At 41.6% G+C, this 25,621-nt stretch overlaps 1 protein-coding gene across 2 annotated transcripts in view; it reads right to left on the bottom strand.

Moving 5' to 3' along the window:
• LOC138215835 (metal transporter CNNM4) overlaps window positions 1-25,621 on the bottom strand; it is a 48,075-nt gene that overhangs the window by 5,681 nt on the left and 16,773 nt on the right. Inside the window, exons 2-7 of one of the 2 annotated variants that reach the window (XM_069178256.1) lie at window positions 24,183-24,326; window positions 23,716-23,850; window positions 21,477-21,646; window positions 7,327-7,423; window positions 4,563-4,625; window positions 127-320 (exon numbers count right to left, since the gene is read on the bottom strand). In XM_069178256.1, the coding sequence (XP_069034357.1) occupies window positions 127-320; window positions 4,563-4,625; window positions 7,327-7,423; window positions 21,477-21,646; window positions 23,716-23,850; window positions 24,183-24,326 (803 nt within the window). The remainder of the gene's footprint in view (window positions 1-126; window positions 321-4,562; window positions 4,626-7,326; window positions 7,424-21,476; window positions 21,647-23,715; window positions 23,851-24,182; window positions 24,327-25,621) is intronic. The other variant, XM_069178257.1, reaches the window with a different exon arrangement.

The raw sequence follows: 25,621 nt of genomic DNA, 5'->3' as shown, positions 1-25,621 counted from the left end.
GTTGGTGGTCTGAACGCTCGTACAATACAAGACACCGCATTCGCCGTCCGTTCGAGGAAAATGTTTCGGCACTGCTGACGTTCTCTGGTTTTTCTAATTCTATCAGGATGAAAACCTCGGACCAACCTTGACGAACTGCAGGTCGGTGAGGGCTCGGACGTAGAAGTCGGGCGTGTACTGCTGCGCCGGGATGCTGTTGTTGAGCTGGCTGTTGTTGAGCTGGCTGTTGCTGCCGCTGATGGACAGACACTCCGTTCGGTCGGCTCCGCTCAGGGAGGCTGTTCGATTCAACCCGCTGAGGTGGGACGGTGAACGAAACTCTGCGCGCACACACACACACACACAGAGAAAGAGGTTGTTAGCACCTGAATACGTACATGAAACACTCAACACTGTCTGTCACTACAGAAAGCTGCGATGTGACCTCTAAACTACCGCTTCAAAGCCATTCATGATTTCAGTCTACGATGCAAACAGACATCAAAAGAAGACCTCGTGAGCACAAGATGCAGCGAAGATTTAAATGCAGGTCAACATGGACATGAATTAGTGACGTACGAAGTGAAGTGAAACAACGGTAACAGTGACACAAACGTGAAGTTAAATCTGAGAGAGCAAGAGAGACGAAGGGGGTAAAAAAAGGAAAGTTAATATCCAGTTATTTCATCCACTAAGAGAACAAGAGCAAAGAGATGCATCACACACACACACACACACACACACACACACACACACACACACACACACACACACACACACACACACACACACACACACACACACACACACACACCTGTCCAACAGTAAAACAAGCAGCGCCTCAATCCGTGTTTATCAGGATGCCTCGTGTTATCCAAACTTTTTATTTACTTAAGACTCACAACAAATGTGAAATGTCATTAAATGTTTGAGGATCCAAACTAACAGGTGGAAGCGATATTCAAGACCGCAATCTGTTACAAATACACGTAAAAATAACAAAAACAGACTGCTGGTATTACAAAAATGACATAAATATGAATATAATATACTGTATGTGTATTAATACGTTGTACTTGTTTTGTTGGTTATCTCAGTCGGCGCTAAAAAAAGCAACAAGCTGCTGTGACAATAAACGGGTACGATGTACAGCAGGCTGTATCAGGGCAGGAAATAAAGATGGTTTTCATCAACAAATCTGCCAGATATCTCCTGCAATAATTGGTTCATCGTTTTTAATACTAAAATGTACGAAATATGGCAACAGCAATATCGCAGAGCTCAAAATGACGTTAAAATGACTTCTTTTATCTGACCGACAGTCCATAAGCTAAAAAAAAAAAATCTAATTATAGTGACATAAAACTGAAAAATACTCTCATTTAAGAAGCCAGTCACAGCCAGTGTAATTCAAATGATTAATCAATAATGAAATAAATGAACAAATTAATTATTAAAGTGCACAACTGAAACCTGTGTCCTGCATGAGGTTGTGTTTTAAAGGGTTAAAAAGAATATAAATTCAATTTTTGACGCTTTAGTCAAATCAAACCAGCTGACCAGCTGAGTCAGCTGAAAGCTGTTACAAGTCTTCAACTGTCAGTCAGTCTGTTAGTCAGAGCTGTGACCAGTTTCTTGATAACAACAACGCATAATAATTGTCTGAAAGCTGAAAAGATTTCCCTCAGCTGGTTATTTTCCACCTCGGCTACAAACACTGAAACCACGATGACTAACCTTCTGGTCCGTCACCGCAGCCCGGCTTAGTTTTTACTGGGGTATGCTGATTTCATCCAAACAAAACCATATCACTCAATTTGTCACGCACACATGCACGCACAGGCTTGTTACCAGGTGTGTATTATTACCAGTAGGTGTGAGTCTTCCAGCAGGGGGCCTCAGTGAGTCATAGGAAACTGTTTTACCTGGACACGTCAGCTGGGTTAGATTTCGAGGAATAACGTGGTTATCTACGGCTAGTTTGCTAGTTAGTAGTTAGATTTCACATTTTATAAAACAATATTTATTATGTTGATATGTAAGAACGGAGCGTCTGAGATCCAGTAGGGAACTTTTCTTTGTTAACTTGTTGCTAACATGCGTGTAGGAAAAGAAGAAAAGACAAAAGTTCAACCAAAGCACTCAAGTTTTTCCCGTCATGTCTTTTCTGCTTTACTGTGGTGATCTGAGTTTCTTGTGTTTAATAGATATCAGATCCACATAGTTCAAATAATTCCATCCCTTCATTGCTGCCCTCCTGATTGATGTTCAGCTAATGTGAATTTTTCTAAAAACTTTCTGACGTGTGTCACAGTAAACAAAAACTACCAATAGAGGCAATGCTGCAAGATTCTGGAGGAAGTGCGTAATTTCATTCATGAGAATGAAAAAACATGATTCTTACTGCATTCATACTTCTGTGGAAATGGGCATTAGAAATAGTTATGATCTACTCAGGAAATTAAAAAGGAAAAGCCCCTCCCTAATACAATGTATTAAAATAACAAGAATTTATGGCAAATAAGAAAACAAAATCTAAATATTTGTATTCGTAAATCAGATTGAAATGTGATGTTTACACCTTTAAGATAACAGAGTAACTTTACTTCTTAGAAAAAAGCATCACAGGGTCGCTCGACTTTCCATTTTCTCAGCTGCTGTTCTGTCACTCAACACAAACTGATGCAGCCAGAAGTTTAGACTCAACAACACATAGTTGACGTTATGTGAACGTTTCCGTCTCGGCTGGTGTGAAACCCTTTGGAAAAGCCGCCTACTGGATCTTTGAGAATTGTAATCAGTGAAGGTTTTAAAGGAGCTAATCTCTACTGGTGATCTGGTGCTCGCTCAGTGAGTTAGTGTTCTTAAGATGAAGGTGAGTGAGTGACGGAAACCAATTCCAAAAAAAGAATCCTCAAACACAAACATTTTCATTGGTAATTTCAAGACTGAGTTGGTACTGGGATGACATTTGGAACTGGGTGATGAACTAGCTTTGGATTTTTTTGTGTGCTCCTCATGACACTTTAGTAAACCCCCAAAAACAGATGTGAAACCAGCAGAAGAAGAATCCGTCTATCAGGACGCATCTGAAAGTGCAAAGCTGCAAAGAAGAAACAGCCGAACCCCTGGAGGGGAGTCCAGTCCATGTGGCTGTCTCATGATGTTGTCCTGTGCGTCTCCATTTTAACTCAGGCGTGCCACGTGGTCGCTCTCCGCCAGTTTAGGAGCAGCGCTGACATTTTGGAAGATAAACTCTTTGACCAGCGGAGTCCTGTTTCACCACTGAAGTCCTCGTATACAAACTTCACTTCTTTCACAGACTACAATCTCCCGTGTCCATCCCCCGAGCTCCATCAGTCCGTCTCCACACGGGACCATCTTCATCCCTCGCTCTGGTCGTTGCATCACTCTCGCATGCTTTCATATAGAAATGTTCAACTCTCTTTCCCTAATTTACTTCCAAAGACCTTCAGTTTATTCTGATAAACTCTTTCTGCATATAAAGTGTGTTAAATATCGCGAGTAAAACTCGTTTTCAAAACAGTCTTTGAGATAATGAGGACAAATCCAAGCTTTGTCTAAAACTGATCATAAAATATGATCAAGTACTTGAATAATTTATCTGGATGAGAAAAATGAACAAAACTGTGTCTTAGAATTCAGATTAGACTGATACTGAGGGCAGAGCAAATATAGAAAGAAATAGCACCAGTATTTATTTAAAATAAATGCATAATGCATGTATTTTTTTATAAAGATATCCTAATTTGGTCCATCACATTTAATGGTTTATAAAGAGAATATTATTGCATAATTATCACAGATTATGTATGATGTCAGAAAGTAGTAAAAATTGCCCTTTACATGTTCTCAGAGACTTCAGATGTTTTGTCTGGTTCAATGAACAGTTCAAAACCCAAAGAGATTCACTGTAATCTCACAAAAAAACATTTTAGAAGCTGAAACTGAAGATTAGGCAAAAATGCAGTGCAGTGTACTAATTATCATGGGAAGTCATTATATTATACTCTTTCTTCATTAGGCAGTATTCTTTATAGCACAATTTCTTTCTTGGACATAGAATTTTTGCCAATCCCAGCAGTTTTACTGCAAATATGAAAAAAAAAATTTTGGGGGGGGGGGGGGGGGGATGCTGCAAAATTGAGTATTTTCACTCACAAAAAAAATCCTGGCAAGACTGATCCAGACTTCATCACCTCCTCACTGTGTCCTACTCATGTGCTCTGCAGAGTACATGCAAATAAAATGCTGAATCAGTACAATCAGGAATAGAGGAAGTTGAATAGAGTTTATCTGCCAAAATGAAGCCGTCATCCTGTTACAGTTTGCTGACCTCAAAGGGTATTTACCCTACATCGAATCACACGGCGAAGAAAGCTGCTGCTGCACTTCTGTTGCATGTTTGTCCACAATCAGTGATGTCCTCTGTGATCAGGCATCAATTTAAAGTCACACCTAACCAATCAGGACCACCCAATCAAGCTTCCCTCCCCCCCCACCACCCTCCTCAAGCCCCGCCTGTCCTCGGTGTTAAAGGACCCAGACATGCCGGCGTTTACCTGGCAACCGAGAGAACAGAGAAAACCTCTTAAAGGAGAGGTGGCGAGGACGATGTGCAGCCACTGAGAGGAGAGGAGAGAAGGAAGCGAGGAGGTGATCGATGGGACAGATGGAGGAGGGAGATGAAGGGGAGGAAGGGACAGTCAGTGGGAGACAGGGAGACAAATCTGCGTCCAGACTGGGCGAGGACATGCAAAACCAGAGAAAAGTCCTGCTCCACCGAAAGAAGACGATGAGCGGTTACTCTGAAGTATCCTGATAAAGGAGGTAAAAAAAAAAAGAGAAAATCTCTTTCTCTCTGCCGGAGGTACCTGAAAGAGTGATCTGTTGAGTGTTATTTGAAAAAAATAAAAACATTTCTGGCATAAGAGCATTTATGTCTTTCCAGTTATGTCAGATTAGGCCTTTTGCCAGGAGATGTATTTATACCAGGTCAGCCGGGCAGGTGTAATACACCCACCGGCCCTCTAGAGGGTCTCTGAAACGCTTGGTGTCGCCTTGGCATGAGAAGAAGACACGCCTCACAGACAGGTCATGTGACAGAGGTCATGAGACAAAATACAAGGGCAGCGAAGTCCTTGTATGAACCCTGGAGGGGCAGTTTGGTGGTGTTAGTCCGGGACATTCACCTTGGAGCAGGAAGTAAAACAAGACTTTCAGTTATTTCTGAAGTGTCTGAAACATATTAACAGTTTTGTTTTGTAATAAGAGTCAGTTCAGACCCACAGGTTTTTTTTTTAAATGGGTCAATTTGGATTAAGCATGTCACCATCGTAGGTTTTACACAGTTGGGTCTCTGTTGGAGACTCCAGTGCCTCACATCTGTCAGACGGAGCTGTACTCAGGCTGATAGCTTGTGGCCTGATCCTGACAAAAAGAGTTACAGATGCATTTGGAAACACCAGAGTTTGAAAAGCTGATGGAGACACGAATGGAAAGACACAAGTGGACCGCAGAGAGACGAGCAGCAGCTGAATACAACAGAAACAGACGTCATACCGAGATACACCGTTTGTGATGGTGTGTGTGTGAGAGAGAGAGGGAGAGAGAGAGAGAGAGAGAGAAAGAGACAGAAAGGACTGGGGAGGTCAAAGGTCATCAGCTATTCAGAAACCACTATTGCATTCTACCCCCCCCCCCCGTACCTTCAGACATCTCAAAGCAAATCCTTTTCCCTTCCTGTATACATTCAGAAATCTCTGCTTTGGAACAAAAAGAGACCTTTTTCCAGCTGCGAGGTGAATGAGTGGATGTCAGAGAGGTGTGTGTCCATGTAGGCATGTTAAACCTGAGTTAAACCGAGTTTTAAAATAACTTCTCAGCAATTTATTTTAAGATACGTGGATTAACAGACTTATTTTTGCCGCCACTTTATCAGATAAAAGAAAAGCATGTCTAGTCTACAAAAAACAATTAGCTTTCAGATTCTTTCAAACTTCACTGAAGGCCATATGAGGCTAATCACTTCTACCTGGTGCACCAAATGTATGAAACCCTCTGAAAGCCAGTATGTGTGTGTGCTTGTGTGTAAACATACAACGAACAAACTGAGCAGATTGCACACATACAAGTTTCCTGTCTGTGACACTCACGATGCCTGACATGTTGTTCACTTCAGTCGAGGTTCATAATCCTTGATATATTACATGTTAAACATTTTCGGTTGGACCTTGTGGAGAAACTGTAATGTTTTAAATTGTCCACCAGATGGAGCTCTTTGACTTCCCTGATGTAAATCCTGTACTGTGTGTTCGGATTGTCTCTACTGTCTTTGTCCAGGTGTTGGATTTCATCAGCAGCTGTTTCATTCCCATCACATACTGATCACTGACAAACACAACTGTAAACAGAAGTTTAAGTAACCTACCAATAAGATAAAAGTAGCTGCATTTTTGTATGACATATAAAATGATAATATATGCTAAGCAACATATGGTATGCGCTGCTCTTACAGAGAGAATTGATGTTAATGACGCTGCCTCATGGTTTAAATTTAACAGCTGATATGTTGGTCTGATGCACTTTGAAAAGATCAGCAGCATAAAGCACATATAGATAGTGAAGTCTTATTCATTAGAATGAACTGTAACTGTTTCTTATGATCTTCAAGAAAGTATTTATACTGTATATAAACTGTGTTGACTGCAAATCTTTTATAACTTTATTAAACTAAATATTCTACCATTTGCCAAATGTGGCAGTCGAAACATTTAAGGCTCGACCAATTACACCGCAAAAGCTAGGTTAACCCAAGTAGATTTACCGTATTTTTCGGACTATAAGGCGCATTTAAAATCCTTAAATTTTCTCAAAAATTGACCGCTGGATTATAATCCAGCGCGCCTTATGTATGGTTACTTGTTGTGCTTATTGATCGATTTTATGTGGTACAATGCGCTCAAAAATCTGTCGAAATGTGTAAGTACGACTTTGGTAAGCAACGAAACCGCCCCGCTCAATGGATATTCGGAGCATTACGGTACGCTGTGTCACTACCTGATCGGCCCCGTAACAGGAATGTAATGTCTAAACTAAAAGTGCATTCATGTAAGGCAGCCCGCGCCCGGAGTTTGATTTACCGGACTGTGTTGTTTTGCTTAATGCGCCTTATAATCCGGTGCGGCTTATGTGTGAACATAGACATGTTAATTCACAGTGCGCCTTATAATCTGGTGCGCCTTATAGTCCGAAAAATACGGCAACTAAGAGGGGAAGAAGAGGAGGAGGAGGAGGAAAAAGAGGAAGAGGTCATCTTGGACTCACCCAGCGTTGGAGCACTGAGCGCCATGACACCGTAGTAAGAGAAAGGTCCCGTCTCAAACTTCATGTTCTCGTTGCCGGCCTCGACCTCCACTCGACCCTGACAGAGTCAACAGAAACATGCATGTTGTGTAAATTAAGCTGGACAGCAACATTTACATTGATTCAGCACAGGTGACACGTACTCTGCCAACTCAACCTCAGACCATAATATTGGGCCAGCAAGACTCAAACTCAGTTTATCATCATGAATTAGTTCATTCGGTCTGTAAGGGATCAGAACTATTAGTTTATTAAAGCCGAAATAACCATTTTCTCTTATTCATTAGTTACTCATAATATTCTTTAATTGGCAGCCTCAATGATATCCAGGAAGAGACCAAAGATATTTGATCATTTATAGACTTTTTCTTCTCGTTTGTATTTTGGATCTGAAGCAAATATTTCTCTACTTAAAGTTAACTTTTTGTGTTGAAATATTGTGCATTAAAGTGCAAAACTCTGATGTTCCTTCAAAACGTTACTCACTCTGACAGAAAGGGCAGCGAGGCATCATGGGACACAAAAAAGAAAATTCCTCCTGAGGTCATGTGAATGATGCCGATTAGCTCCTTCAGTGTGGAGCAATATCACATCACATCCTCAGCTCTATCACACCAGAACCAAGGCAGCAAAACATGATTATAAACCATTATTTTTTAGATTTACTGAATCATTTTGTTTATGAAATGCCAGAAAATATGAAAAATGTGTATTAATTCCATAACGTCCAAGAAGACTTATTCAGTCTGACCACCGGTTTGACACACAAACAGTTTGTCATCATGTGTGACAACGAAACCCAGAAAATCCTGACAACTGGAAATATGGTCACAACAAATGTGTGATCATTTTGCTTACAATGACAAAAATAGATTCTGCTGATCAACGAATCGATTAGCTGACTAATTGTTGCAGCTCCGAACACAACCAGACAACACAGACCTGGATGATGATTATTATTATTATTACTATTTAGTAAAAGAAGACTGACACCTGCCTAATAATCCCAACAGCGGTTATGAAACTACACTGTTTGGCCTGTAGGGGGCGGTGCAGTCACGTGGGGGAATGATATACAGTATTTTGTCCTGGTGGGGAGACTCTGCATCATCCGCAGGAGGAAACATGTTTACTTTGGCTTTGATTAAACATCAGCGAGATGTCTGTGAAATGGGATTGAGGTCTGCTGAGGGATGAGGAGACGTGGAGGGGGGCGTCAGAAAAACGGACGGAGAGAAACGAGAGCTCCGCAGAGGGAGACGGAGGGATGGGAGGACGGAAGGGGGTGAAGGAGGCCTCTGTGTTGGTTCAGAGAGTTGGCCTGAATCGGAGGCTGGAATGTGTGAACTGCAGCAACAACACAGCACAGTTAATCCACGCTGCCGTCCCCTCCTTCCCTCCGCCCACACACACACACACACACACACACACACACACACACACACACACTACACGGGGGCTGGGCTGATGAACAGGTGGCGAAATAAAAGAGAGACAAAAAAAGAAAATTAAAAGGCAACCAGGACGGACGCTGGATCGAACAACCACATCAGGACATTGGATTTAAATTCTAAGGTCCAATTTCTCCTCAGCGGTTTCAACGTGACTCATCCGTCTGCAGAAGTCCAATATGTGCCGTGTAAAGCTACGTGCTTCTCTAAACTCACTGTGTGCCACAGAAAGGTCAACTCTAGTTAAGGCTTCCAGATTCAGTATGTCAGGATGTGCACCTAAAAAAACATACACGCTTCCATTTGATCCAACAGCGCAGCAATAAAACCCAACAGATCTCAATCAAACCTTCATTTTACGTCTCTACAGTGTTTAAAGCACAAACAGAAGACACGTGAAGCGCTCCAAAATGCAAGTGTGCAGTTATGATTCAGGGAGCGCTGAAAGGTTTATGAGGTTTGAAACGCCTCCGTGTCTGCATGTAGAACCAGCAGGTTAATAATCGAACACTCACCGATCATTAACACACAAAGTCCTTGAACTCAACAAGAGAATGTTGTTTTTACTTTATTCTGCGTAAAGTTCCCCTGAAATGAACCGTTTTAACAAGACGGCAAACCAACAAACCCAGATGGTCAGATGTAACGCGTTCGTTCTATTTCAGGGCGCGTGCCGGTTCAGAAGGCTGGTTTTGTTTTTTACAGGCGAGTCGAGGTGAAGGCGGCGCGAGCGCGTCGGTCACTGAAGTCGCCGAGCGGGCTGCTCCCATCGCTGCATTAAGATCACGACATCTCCCCGCGGCTGCTCCCGGCGCTTCACAACCGATGTCAGCACTCATCAGAGCCGGAATCATCTTCACTCCGCCAAAGTCCAGAACCGCAGAAACATGTAAAAGCACAAATCATACTACTTTTGATTCGCTTCTCCTCAACAAGCCAAGTCTTGTATATAAAATAATATCCGTGGTCTCTTGTCTTAAAAACAACAACATTAGGACTGCAGACTAACAACTATTTATAACGTTGATCAATCTGTGGATTGTATCATCAGAGTGTTTGCTGAATAAAATCAAAAGCACTCAGCGACCAAGATTACGCCTTCACGCAGCTTATTGTATCCAGTAAACAGTGCAAAAAAACCAAACATATTTAATTTATGTTCATATAAAAAAGAAAATGAAACCAAAATGCTACTGCCAAATAAATGATGTAATGACTCACTGAATTATCCAACATTCAGCGGGCCTGTTTGCAGGCTCAGTGCAAGGACCTGTCCATACCGTATATTTCTTTATAAAGAGTTAATGTGATCGTTACTGAACCAGAAATTAAATATATGAAAACTTCATTAAGGGGGAAAATGACAGGTGCATAAATAAGATGTGGTTTGTAGGTTGTTGTGCGGCGTGTCCATCCATGTGTGTCCAGGTAGCACCGTTAGGTTTGAACTGGAAGGATCACGAGCTGCCCGGCTGACATTAACATGTCAACAATGAACATGCTTCTATTTTTCATCAGTATTTTGGGCAAAAAGGTAAAACATATTTCCCTGATGAGGACATCATCTGTCAGCGCTCAGTTTGGAGAGACGCTGATTTTGTCTTGATTTTAAACGGGGAGTCGACTGGGAACGACCTTCTGAAATGTTCTGCTCCAAATTGGTCCAGTTGCTCGTTCACGCCTGCTCAGTCCGGCCACGGGCTTAAACTCGGAGTAATCAGAGGTCGAACGCCTTTGTTCAAGGACAACGAGCTGCTGCGTGAGGAGACAACTTTCACTGCAAACCTCTACTTTATTGGAAAGGTAGCTAAAAACAAACGTACAAAACGACAACAAGGACGCCATCGAAATTCTGCCCGGGAGTTTGTGTCCTTTACAATCCTACATGCCTCCGACGTCTCCTCCGCCGTCGCCACACAAGTACGTCAGCGTTACAACGGGGTGACTGCTTACATTTGACCCTTCATGCAAAGGTTAAACGTGCTCGGCTTTCTGTGAAGGGGTTCATGAGGAAGCTCTCAAAGTTGCTGTGTTGGAGGAAAAACGCGAGGAGGCGAGTGACTTTGATAAGGGCCAAGTGGTGATTGCTCGACGACTGGGTCGGAGCGTCTCCATAGCGACAGATCTCCGAGGTTACCGGTATGCAGTGGTTCGCAGTTGCAAAATATATTTCATTAAAGGCTACAAATGTAGTGCAGCCATAAAAAAAAGAAAAAGAAAAAAAAGATACCGTCAGAAAGTGTGGAATAATATGATGTTTCCAACCTTAAAGCTAAAGATTATTATCGTTCATTAATTTGATTTACAAGTCATGATCCCCTGTGTGTTTGTTAATTACATGTGAAGAACTTTGAATTACATTTACATTTTTGGAAGCTACTTTATAAACAAAGTTTGATGATTGATACTTAAAATAGAAAAAGGAGAAAATTGTGTCATACGAGAGTCGACACTTTTCATTTTTCCATCGTTTTCTTTTGGCACCATAACGGGCAAACACGTGGTTCTCCACTCTGAAGAGTTCATTCTCAGCTCGCACAGTTCTAATATCATAATAATAAACGCACACAGCGCACGGCTTTTATAACATAAACCTAAAACTGCTTTAGTGTCTAATAGAAAAGCTGAAGGTCGTAATAAACCAGGATAAACCGGGTACTTGGGCATCATTACAGCAGAACGCCATCTCTTACTCATTTCTTGGTGCAGTGATTCAGCTTCAACAGGTTCACCAGGAGTGTGTGTTCCCGGCGGTGTGTAGGACGCATGTGGGACCTGAGCTGTAGGTGGGTCTTGGCCAAAGTTCAAGTTACGACTCGACAACACGGCGAGCGAGAACTCTGTGTCCCCGCTCGAGTGTCCATCCGTCAAACCGACATCCACATGCTGCCGAGAGATTTTCACAACGCTGCCCGTCTTTGTGACCTTCAGCGGTCGTTCAGACATGTCAATGGAGATCTCTCCCTCAGTGACAAAACCGATCGAAGTCAGTGGAGGCACGAAAGCAGCATTGGAAAAAAGGTAATGTAAGTATTATAGTGCAGCTTTAAGGGAATTAAAAGAGTGAGGTGAAGGAGGGCATCTTGTTATAGTGTTGAAATACGACCTGGGGGTCAGTGCAGTAACTTCTTAAGGATCTTTGAAAAGGAACGAGAGTTCAAAGTCCTGAAACAGAGCTTATATATTAAGTACAATTGTAGTTTAATACAAAGTCGGACTTATTTCCATAGCTTTGACCGTTGTTTCTGTCAGTCAGGATAATAAAACACCCACTAAACACGCAGAGATGTGGCAACACGGCGACATCACTAGAATGAAGTCTGACAAGGCAAAAAACAAAAGCTATCAGATGATCAGAAAGGTTTTAAAGAAGCCGACCTTGAGGACAGCACTGGAAATCAACTTTTTTTTTATCCATCCGTAACTGTGGCTGATGGATTCCATAATGTACCAGTCAGGCGATGTTTTTACCAGCTAATACAACAGGATCCAAGATTTTCTTGATAAATATTATTCTATTTAAACTCTTCAGAAAAACACAGGACTTGTGAACTGATGGAAGATACTTCTGGTGATTCGGGCAGATGAAACAAACGCAGCCGTATCAGCGGAGCTGCTCGTTCTCTCGCCCGGACGGCGAGTTCTGTAAACTAGAACGGACCTTTACAGTAATATTTTGGTTAATAATAGTCAAATTTGGCTTCATATAACCTTTAAATAGTCTGACGGTTCCTTTGTGGCGATGGACTGAAAACAGACTTTATCTCAGTGCAGTCCAGGATCACGTCAAAGCCTGTAATACACCCGTCTGTCCACTGGAGGACACTGTTGTCTCACGTGTTGCTTCGCCGTGGCGTGAAAACTACACGATTGACCGAGCTTAAAGCAGGAGGTCATATGAAGAAGGTCATGTGTTAGAGGTCAAGTGACCAAGTATAAAGGATGAAGTCCAAGTAGGGAGGTCGGAGGTGGACCTCCGCCCAGGAGAGCAGGCTCGAGTCCGTCAGAGAGCGATATGGAAGTAACATTAGAAAGTCCTTTACGTAACGTATGTAAAGAACATACGCAACATTACTGGCGTGAAATTTATTCTTTTAATGACCACGAGTTTTGGTGCTTTTCTTTTCATGCCGAGGAGGGGCAGAAACGTTCCCCTGACATGGTATCCTCTGGTGGACTGATGGTCGTATCACACGCTTCCATGTGATCCCGGGTCGCTCAGTGAACACTTTCTTATTAGTATATAAATGATGGCTTCAAATATGAAAATAATAATGTGTAATAAACTGGATTTTACTTTTAAGGTTCATTGTTTACTGACAGATGACTTCAGCTCAGACCAAGACTGGATGTTATCAGACACCAAAAAACCCCAACGCACAGTTTCCACCAAGGAAATTCCAACAGGTGTTTACCAGTCAGCATATCAATTATATACATCACTCAAAGTCAATTCATCTTTGAGATGGAGCGACTAGCGCTGAATAAGAAAACGACACCACGGGAAGGCACCGGGGAGGAAGGAAAAACTCTTACAACACTTTCATGTGAATTACAAATAACCAATAACCAGTCAAAGATGATTATCTACAGGTGACGGCAGCCAACTGAACACAAGAAATATACAAGTTGAACAGACAATAAAGATCCGTCTGCAGGTTACAGAAGGATCCAGCGGAGAAGATTGTTTGTTCCATTTAACTTTAATCTGGAAATACAGTTCACAGACACAATAAGGCACTATGAACCGATACTGTCTAAGGAAGTATGTGTGTGTGTGTGTGTGTGTGTGTGTGTGTGTGTGTGTCTGTGTGTGTGTCTCTCAGAGATGAGCCCCTGTAGAGGTCTGAGGATTCACTGTCACTAGTTTGTTCATAACTTATAACAAAGTCAGCAGGAGGTCCTGCCCGAAACCCATACACACTTGTGATCGAGTGTTTGCATGTGTCTGTGTGTGTGTGTGTGTGTGTGTGTGTGGTTCCAGCCACCAATACTTAGTGGTTTGTGAACATGTGTTTGTCATAAAATTAACCACTGATGTCAAACTGAACAATTTCCTCCAACAAGTGAGTCACTTACACTATGACACACACACACACACACACACACACACACACACACACACACACACACACACACACACACTTCTTCAGTGGGATGTAACAATGTGAGTCGGTGTCAACGTACAACAAGCTAAATCCCAGCCTGACTCTCAAGTGTCAATGGTGTGAGGTCGCACGTGCGCGTACACACACACACACACACACACACACACACACACACACACACACACACACTGGAGTTGCCTCCTTTTAAGTACGGGGATATTTCTTATTCTCACAGGACTCCATTTTTCCAGCTCCTGTTCACAACAGGAAGAGCTGCTCTGATGTAATTATCCTGGCATGTACAACAAGCATGTTTATAGTCTATGATGAATCCAGCACAATAAATAATTGGTGACTGTGTTGGGAATTAAGTATCATCTGGCTCCAGCTTCTTCAATATGAGTTTCTCACTTCCATATCGCCATAAACAGAAAGACCTTTAGCTTTTTTTGTCAGTCTGTGAAAACAAAACAAAACTGAGAGAAGTCCAGATAATAAAAATGATCAATGATCAACACCAACAACATCCTGTTAAAGCATGTTTAAAAAAAGAAATGAAGTAAATGTTCTGACATTCAGAAATCTGGACGCTTTGTTGCAGCTCTTTATGCATCTGGCTCTAAGTGTAGTTCGATTTTTAAAGCTCTTTTTTTTAATTTTGTTTTATTTTATACACTTTATTAATCCCCGAGGGGAAATTTCTTCACTACAGCAGGGGGGCTCTCAGGGGGGAGCTGCTGCAGCAGGCTGCCACTAGCACGGCGCCAGGTAACCTGACCTGAGGTGCATGTTTTTGGATGATGGGAGGAAGCCGGAGAACCCGGAGAGAACCCACGCAAGCACAGGGAGAACATGCAAACTCCACACAGAAAGGCCCAGGACCGGATTCGAACCCAGAACCTTTTTTGCTGTGAGGTGACAGTGCTAACCACTGCACCACCGTGCCCCCCATAATTATTCGGTTTGTATTTCTTTGTATTGAAGCACAATGTTTACGATGCTACCCATCATGTTCTTTGTCAGCCCTGAAACTCAAACCATTTTTTCGACTGAAAAAAATAACATTTAAAAATGTATATGAGAATATCATAAACTAATGCTTTCACTGTCATTAATACTTTTCTATAATTTATGCGTGAATGATTCTTATTCATCTATTTCTGTATGTATAAGATCTACTTGGAGTATGTTCTGGTGTTTTTGTATGCATCATTATTTGTTTGTTTGTTTGTCACATTTGGTATTGTCAATCATCGAGTTGTGATTTTTGTTTCCTCTGTTAAATGTTTTGACCTCTTTTTGCCTGTTTTGCGGTACGATGTTACGATGTTACATCTCATGAGGTCATTCCTAAGAATTCTCTTCTTTTTTTTTTTTTTTTATATCCGACTGCTTCTGCCGTTTATGACAAAAATAAATAAATATCTACAACATGTAAAAAAAGATTTCTGTACGTTTCCAGAAGCTGAAGGAACCCTGTGAACACAACAGAAATCTAACTCCGTCTGCGTGGATCTTTGGAGACGCATGAATCACTGGTCATAAACAAACAGCCGGCCTGCTGACAGCGTTTGATCACTACCAGGAAAACACACGCTCACGCTCACACACACACACACACACACACACACACACACACACACACACACACACACACACACACACACACACACGCTAACCATTCACACAGGCTCTATAAAAGGAAAGAAGCAAGGACACTGAATTATCGGAGGCTTTGTTGTTCTCGTGAGTCGAATCGTTGATCAGACGCACACATGATAGCAAGAACATAAACAAACATAAATGTGAACACACAGTCGCACCGAGTCCATTGTTTCTGCTGCAGTCAATCTAGCTGTGAAAATAATACTAAAACTAATGCAGCAGGAGAAGTCTGTATTACCCACAATGCATCTGTACTGCTGGCAGTTCGGTTGTTCAGTCGGATGCGTTCTGCTTCGGCTGGTTAGGGTCAGCTGACCTCACTTGTCTCTTACTGTACAGCCGAAGTTTTCTTTTCACGCTGCCGACAAAGTTTCTCACATTTGTACTTTTATTCTCCAAAACCCGTAAACAGGCTCTGATGTGTAAAACTGCCGTTACTGTGCAAAGCCGTCCAGCAGCATGTTAGCAGGAGAGCGAAACTGATGTTTCTGCTGCTTTTGGAATTTGAATTTGAAGCCCAAAACCAAGAAAAATAAAAAAAAATCTGTTTAGTTTTCATTTCAGGCTGTATGAGGGCGGGTCGAACAGATCAGAGACTTCTGATGCTGCAAATGAATGAAGCGCAGCACTGTGAAGTACACAGGGGAAGCTGGAACCTTTTAAGTATTCAAAGTTACTTAGTTGTTTGATCGGCCGCAGCAGCTGCGTTGCACACGTTCACGTGACCACCGGTTCTTGGACGTTGAGCAGACGGCGGACGTCAAATGTTGTGTCGAACTTGAGAAATCAGCAACGGGAGATCCTTAAAATGCTTCAGAAAGCATCCAGCGACGAAGCAACGAGCTGAGCGAGGTCAAGAGGGGCAGAGCGTCACTGCTTCGAGGTCGGGAGCACCACCAGGCGGGTTTTCTTTGTTGTGCACCCTGAATTCATCCCACAGGGTCAGACCGTCACCACCGAGGGCCGCTGGGATGTTCTGAGGCGTCTGAAGGGAAACATTCAGTAAAAACCACCCGAGCTGTGGTGCGACGGCCCTTTGATTCTCCAACATGGCAACCGGGGCCTGAAAACGCACAAGTTTCTCGCCGTCAACGACACGACCGGTCGCTCCACACCGTCGCTACAAACGGAGTTCAGCTCCCTGCGACGTCTTTCTGTTCCCCAAACGTTTCACTACCAATGGTAACAACAATGTGTGTAATTTAGGCGGTGCTTTTGATCAAGCGACATAACATGGAATACTTACTCATAAAGGTCGGAGCTTCTCCCTGCTGCGTGCGCTACTCTGCTGCACTTTGTTTGTGGGCAACACGAATGGTCTCAGAACTTCTCGATCCCGCCTCGTGTAAATCAGGTGTTTACAGGCGTGCAGTTGAAAACACTGCCTCCACACTAACAATACACAAATGAATAAGACTTCTGGAATCAATAAACCGTGGTCACGAATCCACTATAGTTACGTAATAGGCTATAATGTCATATTTTCACACGTCTTTCTTGCTCCTCTCTCTCATCTCTTCTCTCGTTCTGCTTCCAAATAGGCACTCTTCAAATATAAGTTTGTTGACGGGACAAATATAAGCATCACACAAACTTTCAATTTTTCCAAGAGTTGCCACACACAGGCTCGTCGGAGGAACCTGGACTGAATAATTCATTGAAGAGTCTGCAGTGTGTCTGTAATTGGCAGAATAAAATATTCATGAGCAAAGGATGTCATGAAAAAAGCTCCTATGTTCGAAGACAGTATCCAGAAGAGACAAGTGGAAAACGGTTAAACCGGGAATGTTTTCCACATCCTCAAACCGAACCTCATTTCACCCGATTGAGATTTTATCTGAGACATTTTAAACGGAGAAAAGGCTAAAACTCCATTTTGAATAAAGACAGAACACATCGGACAAAGGAAATATTCTTTCATTAAATATCTCTCTCTCTCTCTCTCTCTCTCTCTCTCTCTCTCTCTCTCTCGCTCTCTCTCTCTCCAAGCAAAGGTGGAACATTCACAGCCTGGCATGCTGACACTAAATGCCCCCCCCCCCCCCACCCCCAACCAACCCCTACCCACACACACACAAATACCCCCAGTGGATTTCTCCATGTGTGGGGTCCACAGCAGCCTCCATATCCGGCCTCCCACCGCGAAAATCTCACAGAGGAGAGTAGCGTAGAGAAAGCCAAAATAGATCTGCGGATTACTGGACGCGACTAATGACTGTTTGGGGACGATGACATAACCGACGTGTGGGAAACAATGTTTGTTTAAAGAGTGAGATTAAGACAATGAAAGATCATTTTCCCACCCAGTGGGATTTGAGCACACAGGTACGTGTGGACGGAGCGGATGCAGCAGATGTGTAAAAGCTGTGATGATTCTTGTGCGTGTTTACAGTGTGTGAATGTGCAGGAGGCGGCACAGACTGGCGGGTTGAAGTGGGCGTGTGCATGTTTATGTTTGGGATCCGTGTATTCACAACTGGCTGACAACAGATAAGTATATGATGTAATGGGAATTAATTAGAGCAGAGGATGTCCTTTAGGACCAGAAACACACGCCTACTCCTCCAATAACTTACAATAACATGGCAACGTATCCCTGTTAGTTATCTTTATCTTTCCAGGAGTGCAACAACAACTCTTTGGCGACGTTTAATTTGAGAATTTGTAAAATTTTGGGTGGAAATGGCTTCAACCCAATTTACTGCTTCAATCTGGATCTTTCGGAGAAAAAAAGAAATAGATTTTTCAGTAAGAACACGATGTTTTTTCCCGTTCATGTCGGCAATGAGTCACATTTTACATTGATTGCTCGAGCTAAAACAACTTGTCAGATAATTGATGAAAAAATGCTGAATCTTTTCGTGTTCCAGCTTTTCAACTGTGAAGATTATCCTTCTTTATGTGAAGGTGGACTGAAGATGTTATAATTTTGTAATGTTGGCGGGTCAAAATAAGCAATTTGAAAGCATAGAAAAAATTTGATTCATGACATTGTGTGGATGAATGGAGACACATGGAAAAAATAACTATCAGATCTATTAAAACAGAAAATCCTTGTAAGTTGCAGCTCCAGTCATAAGACATCACATTCAATTTGGCACCTGTAGATTGTTTCAATACTGATGGTGACAAACAGCACCATGAAAAACACGCTTCTGTAATAACAAATAGACCATCTGCTTTTATGGCAAAAATGATATAAATAATGCCACAGATGCAGGTGTTGGTTTTACCATTTAAACCCCATTAAACTCCTAAAAAACAGTCATTTCAGGTTTCGTGACATCAAGTAGAAATTCTAGAAACTGATTTGCGCTTATTTGTCACTTTACCTTGAGCTGCATCCAACAATTACATCCTTCACAGTAAATAGTCTAAAACACTTTGTTTTAAAAGCATTACATTAAAGTTAAGTGGTTTCAGGTAAGTAAAGTTAAAGTCATCAGATATTATGATATAGTATAGTATTATAAAAATCTAGTGAGTTTCTGATTCATATACAGTGTGTGTGTGTAGAATTCACCCCCAATTTTAAATTGTGGTTTTTTTTGTACCTACGAGTATCATTTTAGTAAAAGCTGCTGCCTGAAGGACAGAACTACACATGTTCAACCACCAGGTCTACAGGTGGTGCATGTTTGTAAAGACTGCGAGTAACTTTCACCTCATTCATTCTGTTACTCCATCAAATCAGCCGTCTTTAAACCTGCAAAGTAGCCATGCCAACCTCATTGTGGATTTGATGAACTTCCAAACTCTTGCAGATGTTGTTTGATTTGTTTACAATCTTTATGAACACTTCGAAAGACACACTGAGGAACATGAACCCCTTTTTTACAAGTGTGCCTACCATTGAATTAAATAATGTAAATATTGCAATAATAACAATACCTTCAAGCAGTGATCAAAAAGGGCTTAAAATGCAAAGTTCTACTAATAACTGGAATAAAACGTAACTTGTAAATAACTATTTAAGTTTAAAGCTCCAGCACATGTAAATAATCCCATGAGGATGGAGAAGAGTATCTAAAAGCAGGCCGATCTCAATATTCACTTTTTGGAATCTGCAACTGAAGTTAAATCTGTGGAACATATTTGGTGAGGACCAGATCTCCAAGTGAGAAACGAGGATAAACAATCTGGTGATCTTTTTTAAAAAGACATTTATGGAAAAAACAAATCAGGTTTTTCTCTTTTCTTTAACGCTTGGTCTTAAATTCTGAAAACACATCTTTCTGGGTTTTAATCAAAGTTAATGATGTGATTTAGAAGCGTCAGCAAGTTTTACTCATAATTTAACTAGATTATAGTGTACGTACTACTCCATGTTATTTCAGAGTAACTGCTCTGACAGCTCACCAACACATCTGGTGGGAAAATGAAAAGGTCTATTGTTATCTGACATCTTGCACATAATTAATGCATAAAGACGCCCACAGGCACGACACAGAGATAAACACCACACACTCATCCAGACAATCAGATCATATGCATTACTACAATAGTCATCAGCTATGAGGATGACACATAAAGCAACACAAAACGTTATGACATTATTTCTCTGGTTTTTCCCAGAACCTCATTCTGTTTGCGTTTAGCAGAACTTGTTCAATGACTCAACTTTTGAATGCTGTAAACACACACACACACAAACACAAACACGCAAACTAAAACAAACACCGGTAATCTTTGTTTCATCAAGTGTTTCGGGACCCCTGTAAGGGCGAGCGCTGCGCCGGACGCCCACCACCATCTGTCACAAGCTGCAGCTTCGGCACGCATTTAAAAACAAAGCCAATAACTCGGTGCCGCGGAGCACCTGATGCATGGGCAGGGCGACACCGGACAGGTGGAGAAAAGAAGAGGAGGTGAAGATGAGGGTCAAAGAGAGAGCGGGAGAGCGGTGTCTGCTTAAGGTCAGTCTCATAATCCAAGGTGTCTGGCTTTTATCCACACTGAAGCGATCGAATATGACAATATGACATTTAGAGAGCAGACCGTGTTGATCACAGCAAATCAACAGGTTGTTACTGTACCTGGTCTGTAGAATCCAATCTGACGCCAGGCAATACATCATGATATGTGAACAATAGAGCCTGAAAAACTGCTCAAATTTGTCATGTTCATCTATTTTTAATTGAAATTTATTTATTTATTTATTTTTTAAAAACACCACGGACGAGAAATCCTTAGTGTTGCCCTTGTTGGTCCAAAAACTGTTGCCGTCTACAACCCGATGCTTCTTTATGTTTTTTTTTTGTTTACCTCATTTAAAATTTCTGAAAAACATCACACCCACAGCGTCCATGCGCTGGCACAGTTCATTTATACACCGCAGCGCAGAGCCCAACTCTCTCATTTGTGTTTGAAATGACGTGATTGCGCCACACCTGTTCAGACTTTTTCAAATGTGAAATACAGAGAAATGTCTAATAAACGACGCTTAGCAGCGATGTCTCTTTTTGTTAACTGCTGGTCTCCCATCACGATGACAGTCAGCCATCGGCGATGGTCCATCAGCCTAGCCCTAATTTGGATATCGACATCTCCGTGACAACTGAACGACCTCCATCTGCTGATGAAAGATCATGTGACGATCAAAAGCTCCACAACAGAGGAACTTTTTTTTTTTTTGTCAGCAGCTATATCCAAAGTCAAGAATGGATTCATTACAGGAATTATTCATACACTAACGACACAAACAACAAAACAAACCAAAGTGCAATTTTTTCCTACTTAAAAAGTCCGAGTGGACGTAAGATGACGAGACTCGATATCTGACAGAAGTGGGAGCGACTCCATATTTTCAAGTTTAGTTTTACCTACGATGAAGCAACCAACATTTACAGGCCTGAATCCTGCAAATCCTCCCCTAATGGTGACGTACCTGCAGGATGAGAATGAAGTAGTCGACGGGCTTTCCCCGTTGGTAGACGTAGTGATGGAGCGAGCGCTTGTCGCTGTCGTTGAACTTGATCTCCTGGACCACATCGGGATGTCGCAGGATTCGCAGCAGCACCTTGTCGGAGATCTGAGACTGGCTGAACAAGCTCACCTCTGCAGGCGGAGAAAGGAGAGAAAACACATATTTCATATGTCAGAGAACAGAGCAAAAGCCACTCGAAGTACATTAACTGTCGTCCTACATTGATCAAGGCACTTATTAAATTAGTCTTTCTTAGCTGTTTTTGTACGCAGTGGAATTAAAGAGTTACATAAACATTAGGTATAAATTAAAGTGTCCAAAATCATTCAAATAAAGATAAACCCTTTAACAGCCACAAAAAAAGACGATCTAAAAGCACATTGTGGTTAACTTTTGCATTGAAAGAAAGATTATTTTTTTTTTTTTTTTTAATTAACAGCAGCATTTAAATATCTGTGTCAAGAAAGCGCAACCACGTGTCAACTAATAGAAATGTATAAGTGCTATTTCGATTGCGGGGAACACAGACATTGTGGCGTCTCTGAATTCCCTTTTGCCACCGAGATGAGCTTCTCATTTGCTACAGACAGTCGCAGCATTCACGTTTATAGAGCTGGACGTTCTGTTGTGGACCAGCCAAAGAAAAAAGCTCTTTTGTTTCTCATAGGGTTTTAAGTATATGATAGTTGAATCAATAAGTATGAAAATATAGTCTATTAATCCGGTACTTAATTTACAGGAAAAAAAGCTTTTTGATCAGGAAGTAAAGAAGTAAAGAAGTTTTCAAAAAAAAAATGAACAACCATTTTCAGGTTTCAGCTGATCTAATGGTAGGATTTGCTCTTTTCCTCTGATTCTGTGTAGCTCTGCTTTTCTTTGGATTTTGGACTATTTGCTGGAAAAACAAAACAAAAAACTGAATATATAGTAATAGAAATAGGTTTGTTTATAATTTATAAATGATCAGTTGCAACCCTAAAATGTTCAACTTTTTTTTAAAAATTCAGTATCAATACCAAAGGTAACAGGTCAAAGAGCCTTTTCATGAACACTAGCAGATTTACAGAGATGTTAGTGAAAGTGAAAAAAAAAAAAAAACAACTTGTGAAATGTGTTTATTTCACACGGATTTCTCAACTGTGGTAAGTCACGCTGTTGCGATCACAGCTCAGCCATAAAGTGGCTGGGTACTCCACCCAAACCGAGAACAAAGAAACAGTGCACGCTGCAAACAAAGCCCGATGCAGTTCACAGTGGGAGGTGAGGCATATATGACCAGACCTGGAATTCATCATCTAAAAGGCAAAGAAACTCCTTTTCATAATGAGTGAGTCAACAGGTTCACCAACTTTACTGAAAAAAAGAAAGAAAGAAAGAAAGAACTGCGTGTTGCTGTTGTTTCCAATCATTTCTTATAAAGAAGTTTTTTACAGCCTATACGTCACATCTCCCTCGTTTGTTGCTTCTTCACCTCAGAAAAAAACTCGACAGACTGGTGGAGCTCCTCAAACATATGAGCTGCAGAATAACAATATTGTGTAATACTGCACTAAAATGAATTGGCTTTCTCTGTCTCGAATACATGTTTGAAATATTAGTATGAAGAAAGATCAAACACATCCTTAAAAGAGCTGGAAAAAACCAGCCACACCTGAGAAATGAAAACAGAAACTGTGGAAAAATGAAAAATCCACTTCCTGTGTATTGAATCAAGACAGAAAAATTTAAACCAACATCCAGAGAAAGAAAACAGAAATCAAGTCAGCAGACGATGACGTTATGCCTGCAGAGGCAGACTCATACCACAGCGGCTGTGAGGAGAGGAAGTGCTACGTCATGCTAGCCGCAGCTAACGGCTTGCTGGCAGACAGATTGCGACACGTTCTCAAGTGATTTGTAGCAGCGGCGTCCAGTTGCCTGTGCTGCTATAGGACACACTGCTCGGGTCCTGAACACATCTAAATAAATAGATTCAAACCTCCTGTCTGCATGTGTGGACACATCTTGCCTGTCAGAAGGCAGATTCAGACAGAATCTTTGACTTCCTGACATCCTGCGGGTTATGTCAGTGATGTCGTGGCTGCAAAGCGAAGCGTTCACATGTACACTTGGCTTACTGTTAAGAAATGAGCTCCTGGTTATGTGCAAGTCATTTAGCGCCGAGTGACTGTGTGCGTGCTCTCATCAGTCCGTCACCCACCTGTTGCCAGGAAGCGATGGGCGGCCAGCAGCAGCTGAGGAGAGATCTTCACTTTTGATTCACTCTCGTGTTTGAAGGCGGAGAAGTCTCTCTTATTCTTGTTGGGCGCCACCTTCTTCCTGGTGCGGTTATCAGCTGGAAAAGGGGAACACGGCAAATTCACACTCAAGAATCTAAAGGTTAATAATGGCACGAGGCCCGCTGCACAGTCATTTCACACCAACAGACATGTAAAACTCATCTCAGCCCTTCTGCAAAGTAACAAGATCATTGCTTCATCTCATAAACAGACACAAACCTCTGAAATAATCTGTTTATACATATGTAAACAATACAACAATAATACTGAAGATATGAGTGATGGATTGGATTAGGGAGAAGAAAATAGGCTTATCTGCTGTGACGGTGAAGAATCAACTAAGAGATAAGACATGTGACAAACAAGAGCAAAGCCAAAAAAAACTCACTGTAAAGATCCGATTCATCCAGGATCTCTGATTTAATGATCTCCTCGATCACGTCTTCGAGGGTGACCAACCCCAGCACTTCGTAGAAAGGATCTCCCTCCCCCTCGTTGTTCACCTTCTGGACAATGGCCAGGTGAGACTTTCCTGAATGGGACAGAGAACGTGGATGATCAGTCCATCCGTTGCACAAAGAGCTCTGATCAGAGACACAAGACGAGAGGCGTTTCTTCTTCTTCTTGCTCCGTCGGGTCATTTTGTTCAACGCTGCAAATCAGCGAGCAGAAGTGTCATAATCTCCATCGGTGTGAGATACCTCAAAGTCAAAGTATGTAATTCAATAGAATAACCGAGTAGAGGCCTTCCTGTCTGGTTGTTTACTCCAAAAACAGTTTCTCAAATGATTTGCCAAATGAAAGGTAATATGACACAATATATATATATCTATATATATCTATATATATATATATATATATATAGATATATCTATCTATATATAAAGCATATAAATATATATATTAATATCACCATATAAGTAACATATGCTGCGTCCAAAAGTGTTGCAAGTATTGAGCTGCAATTGTTAGATCTTAGTGACACATACAACACTTCTTGGTGGAAATCATTCTTTAATTTTAACTATGACATCATCGTCGATACTTCAAAATCTGTCTTTTCTACAACCAGTACTGTAAACTAAAACTGTTCTAAACTGATATAATGCTGCCAAAGTGTCCTGGAACAACGCTCGGACACTTTTTGTTTTCTCAAAGTGAAGAAATCAGACATTACTTTCTATTTTTTGAAGTGTTTAAAGACCCGACCATCTCAAGCGCAAGCTATGAGAGAGAGAGCCGCAAAGAAAACAAAGTTGTCATGTTGACATTTAAGGTGTTGTGATTACTTCAACAAGAAGCCTCGTTTGGTTCTGCCACCGTTCAACCCGTTTAAATTACGGCCATCACGCCTTAAAAAAATAAACCTCAACACTTCCTGCATCAGTTTCAAGAGCGCTTCTACGTTTCAGTGAGCAGAAACCCTTCAACAAAGCTTTTAGCATGAAACGTGGAGGAACACGTTACGACTAAAGTCAGACAATCACACTTGAGATGAGCGTGATTACATTAAAGACTTCATTTAACTGATTAAATCAACTGATTAAATGTACCACAGAGATTACACAACTTCAGAAAAAGCGACAATGTAACTGTGCGTGTGCTAATAATTCAAAAACTATTATCCACCCCTGACTGTGAAATATAATACCGATAACGTTACAATAGCAGAAAGCGCATTGATCAACTGTGACACGGATTCGATATGTTCAGTACGCTCCGGCCACATTCCTGTCTGACTTCACGTGATCCTCGGAGGTTTCCAGTCGAAGTAGGATGCTTTGACTTGGATCCTCGTGAATCGGAGCACAAATGGCAACAACACCG

This window comes from Embiotoca jacksoni, unplaced genomic scaffold, assembly GCF_022577435.1.
Source record: "Embiotoca jacksoni isolate LCO1_2020_lvr unplaced genomic scaffold, fEmbJac1.0.p SCAF_8, whole genome shotgun sequence".
Taxonomy (NCBI): domain Eukaryota; kingdom Metazoa; phylum Chordata; class Actinopteri; family Embiotocidae; genus Embiotoca; species Embiotoca jacksoni.
This window is presented reverse-complemented; position numbering and strand designations above follow the sequence as displayed.